We start from the raw sequence: 11,243 nt of genomic DNA, 5'->3' as shown, positions 1-11,243 counted from the left end.
TTCATTTATGGGAAAACAGGAGTAGAGAAATAGTTTTGATGCGGCAATTCAGGCGGTATTTGAGCGAGATTTCGAGGGGTAGAGGGAATCCAGAACTATCACATGCTTGGTTTTCCCCAAGGGTGAATGCTGATGGAAGTATTTATATGCAAATGTGAGCTTTAAGGAGCGAGGAAGGTGACGAAAGGAATCGGATGGCTCGTGGTTGGTTGACTCGACATGAAGCGACCCTATTGTTGGGGTATATTCTAAATCCATCGTCTATCATCTCAAAGAATGGCTTAACCCCTGTCTCTGCACCTCTCCTTTATGATTCCTCGATCTTTTCCCACATTTCGAAGATATATTTTACACCTCCCTCCTCCTTCACACCCTCTACCTCCTCCCCTTCTCCAGTCCATTCTCGAAGTGCCTGGGTATCCGTCCTCTTCCATCCATCACCCGTTCCATCTTCATTCAATTGAACCGGGAAATACGTATCGCATTCAAAATCATCCATTATCCTGGTCAACAATATCCTCTTCGCTTCCTTCAATTCCAATGACGCTTTATATATTTGTCCTCCACCAATTATGAAAACTCTATCGATTTCCTTTTCCTCCTCATTACTGGAATGTTTTGCTTGACTCCTTGATCCCAATTTTTCGAGTGCATTCGTCAAACTTGTTGCTGCATGTGCATCAGGACCGAGGTAACCATCTGAGGGATCAGAAGTTTGTGTTCGACTGATCATATAATTTGCTCGATTCGCGAGAGGTCGGAATTTAGGAGGAATTGATTCCCAGGTTTTGCGGCCCATGACTACTGCGTTTGTTTTCTGCTCAAAAATTCCACTCGGTCAGTTTAACCGATTTTCTGTCACTTGTCGAACTGTTCCAGCCATAGGCTTTAACTCCGAGAAGTATTCAGAATGGCATAGCTTAGCCTTCCCTTCTACGCCTCTATTGGAAAATATAGAAGGGTGTGAATTCAAAGGTCCAGCTCCAATGCTCCATCTATTTGTGATGTAAAGCTATACAGAGAGGTTTAAAGCGTAGCATACACTGCTACGCCGGTAGGAATAGTGGTAGAGCAGATGGCCAATGAAATCAGGCAATACATACCCCAGGACCAGCCCTCTTGGTAACTCTCGCAAAATAAGCCATTTCCTCTCTCAACCCTGTCCATGGAAGTCCTCCTCCTTTACCTACTCCCATCTTGTTTGTCGCCGCAACAATGAGGGTGAACTCTTTAATAGAAGCCATAGCTGCTATATTGGAATTGGTGGACATATTGGGTTCAAGAAACAATGATAGGAATTATAGATAGAGGGGTTGGAGGGGTTGGAGGGGTAAAACTGCAAAGTCTGGGGAAATGCGTGCACGGACTAATTGATGCTGGTAGTAATTTATTACTAAGCTCACATTGTGACGACCTCATCTCGCTCAAGATTCTCCTCAAGTACCTAGACATCTGAAAAAGACTTGGTGATACAATTGCAACTTTCTCCTTCCAGACTTCGCTTCTAAAGTTCAGATCCTTCCTCATGTGATTTTGGCATTTGTCCATCGTGCCAACCGGCTTCGAATAGCAATGGTTTCTCATCTCTTGCGACGGCCTTCTTTGATGCTTCCATTTCGTTCTTTTCTTCTTCGTTCATTTTTTCGCTATATCCATTCGTGGGGGGCTTTATAGATATTATATTGTGGGACTGAAGAGGGCACTATTATCGATTAGCATCTGCTAGCTCCAGCTGTTGTTTTAGAATGTAAGAAAATGAACTTACACTTGGTGCATCCGCGCAAAACCTACATCTTGAGTTCTCGAGAAGAGTTTCACTAGAAATTTTCTGCTCAAGACTGATTGTTGGATAATACACTATACTCATATATCGCCATATTTTCTGTTGCCGATTAGCATCTTTCTCGGCGAGCTAGCTCTCATCGTCTTATGGACTCACCTGCTTATGAACCATAGCCGCGATCAGCTTTGATTAGTTAGTTTCTTTCCTATAGAAAATGAACTAATGGTAAACTTACCTTTTTACGCTCTCTACGATTCCCGATTTCACAACCCAGACACGAGCACATCGGATTTCCTTCCTTCGGCTTTCAATTATTAGCTTTTTCTTGCTGAAAAATATCTGTTTATAATCCGTAAAAATTTGACATACTTTTAAGATATTCAGAATGAACTTTCCCTCTGCCGTATTGATCAAAGAACAATCGATATCAATCCGTTCGTCTCCATTTCCTGGAATGATATGCGTCGTTTTCCTCTTGACTGATCTTGATTCTTCATTATCTTCCCTAAATCTTTTCAACTTCCTGCATTTTGCAACCCCGTTTGCTATGATCGAATTGAAGCCGCGCTTAATAATGCAAGTGTATTCAATAAAGGAAGGGTAGATTCGAGATGATATACGCGTAGAAATTGACTCAGGGACACATAGACTATACAATGTTTGAAACGATGGAAATACATCATCTTAAATCAACACTAACTTCAAGCTATCAAGAATAGCTCATGCCGCGTTCTTTCTTTTCAAGGTTTTATATAGCCACTTGATACCTTCCTGTTTCATCGAGTTTTTGTTACATCGCCAAGGTGCAGACATTCCAAAACAATACAAACATCGAAAACCCCTAGGACGACTTACCCTAGGGTAAAATGAAAAGCTCAACAGTTACATAGGACTTAAAACAGATCACTTAAAACAACCTCTCAATCAGCGTCAGTGCCAGACTTTCTTTCAATTTCTAACGTGAACGAGCAGGTGACGACCTTCAATTTATGTGTGAAAGAACAGAGGAAGAAAACCCATTCAAAGTTCAATAAATGATATCTCAACCATCCAACTATCAGATTTTCAGTATTGGTTCACGCCATTCATGATAAGAGCTAAAACCCCTCACACCTTCGATAAATGGTACACAAAATAAGCGAGCTAACCTTTACTGTCCAGGTAGGTATCTAGGTAAGCAAAGACCTTAGAATATTGTAAGTGGGAAGTTGTCACAACCAACATTCCGTGCCGTTTGTTGCAAAATCTGGACAAGAAGATATAACAGCGATCCTCGATAATTCAACTTTATCGAACGTCAATCCTTTAAGACTCTCAGCCCTGTCCGGCATTTAGATAACCTTACCTCTTTGACTTTTGACAAGCTACAGCTGTAGCTACACATACTAACCCATCTCTTCATTCTCGCTTAGTCGCAAGATACATCAACAATCTGTGCACATTATTATAGCCACTCTTGTAACATCCCCGCGGGCATCTGCATAGGGGTATAGTGAAGGCTCATTCGGTAAAATGTATACTTAGAATGTGACTTGGTGATGAATTTGAGATGGCAACCTCGTGATCGATTTTTGTGATTGCTATAGAGGGCTAATGGAACATGGCCAATCAAAACTGACAAAATACTTGAATTTATCGCTGTTGATAAGTAGATATTCACAAGACGTTGGAAGAGGTGACTATACCCACCTAGGCAATTTGGCAGTATATATTGGTATAAGATTCCGTTCATCGGACTGTATTGTCGTTACCCTTCTGTAGTTTTCTTTTCAAATCTATGATATGGCGATGTGTATGCAATCATGGTAAAGCAAGCAATAATTCTCAAATGCCAGTATGAAGACGAGAGGAAACGCACCCTATAAATACCACCACATCCTCATGTATTCTCACTTGATCGAAGCAATTTCTTAAGACTGATGCTAATTTGTGATCAATGAACAATCCTATGCTTGTAAATATTAAGTCGGGTACCCTACTTTCGGGCCACCCCTGTTTTGGGCCACTTTTTACCACTAAAAATCTCAAAAAATGGAATTTTTAACTTTCTTATTTATGGATAGAATTTATTGAAAATTTGTCTATATATAATTCAGATCGTTTTGAATCTAATCTGAAAATTTTAGATTTTTAGGATTTTTCTGTATTGAGATCTAGAGCTTTAAAATATCGATTTTTTAATTTATATGAGAATCACATACAAATTTAGAACTTTTATAAAATCTTTAATAACTTTTTAACAACAATCATTAAAAGAAAACTGTATATCTTTTTGAAAGTTTTGAGCTTAAATCTATATAGAAATTAAAAAAAAATTAAAAAAAATTAACAAATATAAAGATATAGTATATAGTGAGTTTGAAGTAGTATAAATAATCCCTGTAATTTTGAGGGTATTCTTTTAAATATCTATTTATAGGAAATTTTCTTTTTTTTCTGAATCCTTTAAAATAAACATGTTATAAATTATAATAAACTTTTATAGTTTATTTTTAATAATTTTTATTAAAAAGTTATTAAAGATTTTATAAAAGTTTCAAATTTGTATGTGATTCTCATACAAATTTAAAAATCGATATTTTGAAGCTCTAGATCTTAATACAGAATATTCCTAAAAATCTGAAATTTTCAAGCTAAACTAAAAATGATCTAAATTATATATATATAAATTTTCAATAAATTCTATTCATAAATAAGAAAGTTAAAAATTCCATTTTTGGTGTAAAAAGTGGCCCAAAAGGGGGGTGGCCCGAAAGTAGGGTATCCGACTTAATGATTCAGGTGATATACTCCCAATCTTCCTTCGATCTCATGACATTCCAACAATTGACAAAAGCCAAGCCATTTAAATCTCTCCCACGTTCCTCTACCAAACCAGTACTCCAAGAAAACGCCACACCAGGTCCGCGCCTGCCTCATCTCACATAACTCCCTGCGCCGGATTCTATCCCTTCCCATCCCTCCTTCCCTCTTAACTCCTCTCCTCCACTCCTCCACTCCTCCACTCCTTCCCTCCTTCCCTCCTTCCCTCCTTCCCTTCTTCCAACATTCAAAACTCCAAGCTAACACTCTTCCCCTTTCTCTCGCATCCCCCGATCTTTCCACAATTCCCCGAGCAAGTAGACCCTTCCGATTTTTCTAAACCTGGGGATAATTCCTTCTCACTAGTATTTGCAGTTTCATGGTCCCGAGTACCCAGTGATGTAACGATCCGACTTCGTAATTTAGATGAGCAGACTTTGGAAGGGATTTTCTTGCTGGTAAATCTATTCGGATCGTTCTTGTTCCTGGGTATGTCAGCAGGAATATGAGAGAATGTTGATATCTTGATGTTTGGGGGTGGAGGAGGGTGGATTACTGTTGAGGCATCATGAGATATGTGACGGTGTGAATATGAGTTGTAGATGAAATTGACGGATGTTGTCTGTATAGATGGTTAGTTTGTGAATAGTACAAAACATTGAAGACATGAAAAAGCATCTGCATGGTAATAATTACATTGTTTATGTTGATGGCGAATCCTCTTCTAGAAAGTCGTCGTTCGATATGTCAACACTAAATACCGAAAGGAAGTGAGATTGTGTCGATTAAGATACGGAATACTCATCCTTTTCGGCTGACAGCTCAAATATACTTGCCGGTAGTGGGAAGCAACCGGAAGGACCCAAGATAATATCGATCGACAAATGTGTCAAAGTGGCGTGATATATTCGTGATGTGGCATGTTCATCGTCGAATGTGTTTGCACCGGCAACAAATATAGTACGAGTTCAAACAGGATGGAATTTGGATCATGTGTTGTATTCTGTGGTACTTAGACATGGGTATTATTATTGGAATGGGGGTGGTGTCAAAGTTGGGGAAAGGGGGAGGCGGTGGGTGTGGTGCAACATCATTCACCAACGAACATTGGCAATATTTTTTAAAATCGCTGATAAATTTTAAATTAAAATTTAAACTTTACAAAATTGTGTATGTTCCAAAAAAAAAAAAGCGTAGCCATATCTATCAATCTAAAAGTGATAGATAAGGGTACGCAGTTGCCTTCTATCAGGCAATAGATTATATCCAACCGACCAATATTATACAGACTGTCAACTGACTCTAACCAAGTATCCCGCGTATAGGATGTACCGCCGTCGTATATGATTGATCCCTTGGTAAAGCCTATCGAAGGATCAGTATTCATCATCGATAGCGTCAAGAAACTTGAACTCACCAAGCTGCGAAGGATAATATAGCATTCCTAACCAAAATCAAAATCAAGACTGTCAAGTGAGTCATGTCTGGGCTCGTAGAAGTTAGTCTGATCTACAATCCAGTCCTCGTACATTCTGTAGAGCGGACCCCACTTCGAGCTCTCTCTCATTGCGAAATCTTGTTCCTTCATTTCCTCATTCCACTTTTGAACTGTTGGAGATTGTGCGTTGCAGAAGACTGGTGGTGTCAGACGAATCCAACGCTCGATGAATTCGAGAGATGTCAAAATTGATTCGCCCTTTGGCAGCTTTCCGCTGTTGGAATCGCGAACGCTGAGGCATCTTGTGTGGTCTGCAAGCGATATCCTGAAGTCTACTGCGTGGGGAATGACACCTGAAGCAGCATGAGCTGCCAGAATGTTCTCAAATTTGTCTGAACTCTCTGTGTATGTCTTCATTTCCTCCTTTGTCAATCCATACCCATTCGTCGGAATTTGGGCTTTACGGTGGCTCCATTCTAGATCTTCACGTTTTCGCTTTCTGTAAAAAGAATGTTAGCAAAATTGATCGAGAGTTGTGGTGTTTGAAACTCGGTATACTTACTTTTGGTTCAATTCCTCAACGGGGGAGGGGGTACGAAGATTAGTAGTGCCATTTCTAGAGTTATAAGTTAGTCGAATTGAGTTTGCTTGGCGAGGCTACACATTCGAGATACACATACGCTTGTAAGGCCATGCTGAATCCTGGATATTCTTTCGCATTATCCTCCGCCGTGTAATCAGGCGATGATAACAGGCTGGCCGCCACGTCTGAATCGCTATCAGACGGTGTCAAATAGATAGGTGACGACATTCTCGATATTATTGATAAATAGACAAGAAGAGAATTAAATAAGAGAGTAGATCGAAATGATCTGATACGATGGAGCTTAATGTGCTATTGTCACTCAGTCAAGTTGTAGCTCCAGATATATGATATGTGATGTGATGTATATGTGGAAAATTGTAATGAGAGATTTAATCCTGCCGACTAGAAATTACAAATCGGGCATATTGAGCCAGTCGAGGTCGAGCGTGGTAAAATTGACGTCTATAAAAGTCTTCTTTTTGTCAAAAGACTGTTATGAAATGTAGGATTATAGAGCGAAGGTGGTAGAGATTAAGGAAGAAAAAAAATCATTGTGGGGACCCTTTTATATGAATATTTTGCAAGTAAAGAGAGCTAACTAATAGCGCGGCTGACTTATTTCCAAAAGTGTATTCTCTCGGAAAGATAGTCCTATGTTTTATGCTGTTAGTAACCGTGGAAGATTAGCTTTTTCTACGGAAAGAAAGTAGGAGCAGATGTGTTTGTAAGACAATTCGAGATATTTCTTTGAAATTTGAGAATATTGACTACTGTCTTTCTTACACGATAGGGTGCATATATTGTTATACGAAGCATCGTGTATTTCTTGAGACCTACAATACCTGCATGACTAATACAAGTAGCTGGTCAAAAAGCTGATTAACATGAATGTGATCTGCATTGAAAACTGGCTTCCACTTGCTATTCGAAGGAATTTTAGCCGAAGATATTGAGATTGTGCTCGGTAGAGAAGCGAATCGAATCGAGGGTGGATACAGGTATGATTCTTCCGGTAGACAGGATAGTATTGAAACATTTTTGGTGAGAGGAGTTTACACCTAGATGATATCCTGTGATGTTATGTTTTGCTGTCAAGTTAAAACGAGAGATAACTGTAGTCATGGCAGCTGGGATACGTTTTCCCTTTGACAGCCCCTACGAGTCAATGGTATACTGTGTCATGTATGTCAAGATCAAATTTTCAACAATTTAGCGCTTTCATTGGGATTAATTCTTGAATTTGGAGTGGATTGCTCTACACGACTATGTTTCTGAAGATACTTCTCAAGTAGTGATGTGAAATTTGCCTTTCATAAAATGGATCGATTTTGCGGCGATTTTGCCCTCCAGATCCCGACAGCACCGGCGAGATCAGTGAACAGCGGAGCAAGACTTTCGAATAGGCCAACGAAATTTGACTTCAACGAAATTTGACTTCAACGAAATCTCAAGCCAGGTATGGCTGGTGAAAAACAGTGGACAGCTTCTGAGCAAGATATTTCCGAGAAGGCACGACACGTGGTCTTTGCTGAAGGATTCTCACTAGTTGATTCCATTGAAGATTTTGAATATGATGATCTTGGTATATTCCCCTCTGTAGATGCCCCGTTTGCAATTTACTTTACACTCCGGTGATTATCTTGCATCATGGTATGATATTAGACTGTTGTACTGGTCCATCAGAGGTATCCTTGGAGGCATCGATCATCTAAGTATTCTCTGTGGGCTTTATCCGGGGTTATGGCTTCTTTTTTCGCGGGGTCGACAAGGTTATGGCGACTATGGCGGTGTGGCCGCTATAAGGCGATGACAAGGCAATGCAGTGGCGAATTTGTTAATCTGATCGCCCTCTAGGATCTTCAATTTTATATATAGCTTATAAGCATGCTAATATTATTAAAGACGGGTACCAATACCCTGACACTTGTCCATATTATTTGCCAAGGGTAGCCAACCACTTGATCTTATTAGCTATCTCACTCGTATTTTCAAAATTTCGAATTTGTGCGTCTGTACATGTGACTAAAGGTATAAAAGGCAGTGCTCGCAGGTGAGATCTCCGAGAGGAAGTATGAAACTACTACAAGAACGACTAGAACGAAAAGGACACGGGCAGGTCTTTCTATTGGTTGGGTCACTAATTAAGAACCAATCATCACATCATCGATATGTCAAAATCATCAATGAAGAAGTACAGGGAATGCTGCCTTGGGGTACAGAAAATCTACATTGACATAGATTCTATTCGTTAGAGAAGTGCCAGTCAGCGAGGAGGAAGAGATGCTCCGTATGTGCCTGTTAACATGGTCTGACATTGGTAAATTTATGACACATCGGATGTGACGACCTCGAGCACTTTTTCGTTGAGATGAGCAGGCCGCTCTTCACTCGTACGCGAACATCAAACACGATGTGGGGTAGAAGATTTATTGAATAAGGTGTGACTGTGGTAGGTATTTGATATTGAAATGTGGTTGGTATTATCATTCAAGGCAAGAACATTTGAATTTTCATTCAATAAGCTGGCACAGAGGAAGAGCATTAGAGTACCGAGAGGTACTTCCTTCTTACAAGAATGCGTTCAAAAGGTATTGTAATGGTGCCTTCCATTTCAACCTTTAATCATTACAAAATTGTGATTATGTAACATTCTCGGTTATTCGTATATACATGAGCCTATACTCCACCACGAACAATGCATTACAACAGAGGTCTTTTTCTTAATGTTCTTAATGTAGACGGATTTTTAGAAAATGACACAGTTTTTAATATTCATACGACTATTCTTCAGCTTTCAACAAATAATGTAGTTCTTGAAAAGCTTATATAATCATGTACTACATACGCGCTAGGCTTACGCTAGATCTCCCTAGTTTCCCGACCATCAAGTCGGCCCCTTCCACTCTGTAAATCAAATCAACGGAAACCCAGAAGATGACATGAGAAAGAAAGCGAAGCTTTAGATTTGCACTTGGAGTAAAGGGTTGTATTTCCTTCCACTTCTCAATCTAGCGTCTGACCATCTCGTACGATTTCACATTTCTGACACAATAACTATACCAACACCAACTGTTCAAACTATCTTTCTAAGCATTACCAGGATAACACCAGCAAGAATTCTCTGGGCTTGCTTGTAACAGCCTGTACTGCAATCAAAAATCGCAATGAGGATAAGGAAAAGGCTGAACCACACCGGGGCTAGAATGTCAATAGAGTCTTAACCACTTGCTAATTCCAGACCCGCAAATGTCAGATATGTAACAAACCCTTTATAGAAACATGATTGGTGTATCAATCTCTCTGCCAGTAGTTAGAAAGTATCTAGTTCCGGAACCAAAATGCATAAAACGAGAACATTTAACCAATATCTTCCTTGGTAATTCGAAATACAGAGGAGACGATACTTTAGATCCGGGAAAAGCTTGTAGGACATGATTCGAATGTTTCTACTCTACTTGATTGAGAGAAGTGCGGGATTAGCGTGAGCCTAGTTCGACGGTGCAAGTTGAGTAGTGTCTTAACAAGCATATACCGAGGCTAAGATTGTAAATGTTTGATACAGTCCGCATAGAAATATATCTTAAAATATTTGAGATCTCCCTCCCTTTTCTCTTCAAAACCTCAACACTTCAGATTCTCACATTCTCCTGACGCTTTATGTGAATTCTCTCTGTGCTATGGCAAATACGAGACGAATAATCATAACGAATTTTTTTTCATGCCAGGCAATAGCGAGGCGGGACATGAGCTTCTTTACTATCGCTTCTGAATATTCGATCTATTGATCCGAAGAGATCGGAGCCCGAAGTAGCTTTTCGTATGCCCTCTTTCTCTTACTTGTCCCAAGAAATCATCAGAAACCTCGCTAACTTTTTTCTTCAAATACCTAGTAAGCAGGAGCATGAAACCCATCTTCAAAAAAGTTAATAACACAACGATACATTCTCGACTATATGTCCCTCTTTCATTCTGTACGAAGGAAACACTATAATCTGCCAAGTACTCTCAAGTATTGCCATCGAACAGAAGAAAGATAGCAGGGACAACGAATTTTCACAAGTCGGTTCTGATTCGCAACTCCCGATTGTCTCGAAGGACCCACTACCAGACCCTTGGCCATTATATCGTTCTCTTTACAAGCTCAGCGATAGAGACCTCTGGCCATCTTGCACACCGTATATAAAGCTCTCGAAAGTTCGGCTTAGGATGCTTTGAGAGTTATGGAGTACAAAATGCAACAACAAAACGCAAGCGAAGTATAAAAAAGTCCAGAAAATATCCATATTACGGTTCCTAGGACAAGTATCTTATTTTTCCTAAGTCCAGTATATTTGTGCTTTTTTTTGGGTATCATGTGTTGTTTTTATCTTCTGCTTGTACCCTTTTATTTCTTTTGCAAATTTGGCATACTGGTATGAAATTGGTATCATTGAGAGCGAGTTAGATACCTAGTAGCTCTAGTGTAACTAAATGCCTTTCCAACACCTCGCCGAGAGGAATAGTTACTTCCAAGCCATGATCTACTACCAAGTAGGTCAATGCAAAAGGGAAAGGCCTGTACAGATATTACCATTTCCCTTGTCCCATGAGAAAAAGATGTATATTTTCAGTGTGGGAAAATGTGTATCTTTCAC

The 11,243-nt window shown here is 39.7% G+C and overlaps 2 protein-coding genes across 2 annotated transcripts; both read right to left on the bottom strand.

The window, feature by feature from the left end:
• Positions 1–307: 307 nt before the first annotated feature.
• EAF01_008807 (uncharacterized protein) lies at positions 308–1,271 on the bottom strand (the record flags this gene model as incomplete). The annotated part of the gene is made up of 2 exons (XM_038917063.1): positions 308–817; positions 1,104–1,271. The coding sequence occupies 2 exons, from the start codon at positions 1,269–1,271 to the stop codon at positions 308–310; spliced, it is 678 nt and encodes a 225-aa protein (XP_038767457.1).
• Positions 1,272–6,029: 4,758 nt separating this feature from the next.
• EAF01_008806 (uncharacterized protein) lies at positions 6,030–6,834 on the bottom strand (the record flags this gene model as incomplete). Its single annotated transcript, XM_038917062.1, has 3 exons — positions 6,030–6,522; positions 6,586–6,639; positions 6,704–6,834. The coding sequence occupies 3 exons, from the start codon at positions 6,832–6,834 to the stop codon at positions 6,030–6,032; spliced, it is 678 nt and encodes a 225-aa protein (XP_038767456.1).
• Between the last annotated feature and the right edge of the window lie 4,409 nt (positions 6,835–11,243).

The sequence above is a fragment of the Botrytis porri genome (genome assembly GCF_014898465.1).
Source record: "Botrytis porri strain MUCL 3234 chromosome Unknown BPOR_012, whole genome shotgun sequence".
Lineage (NCBI taxonomy): Eukaryota > Fungi > Ascomycota > Leotiomycetes > Helotiales > Sclerotiniaceae > Botrytis > Botrytis porri.
This window is presented reverse-complemented; position numbering and strand designations above follow the sequence as displayed.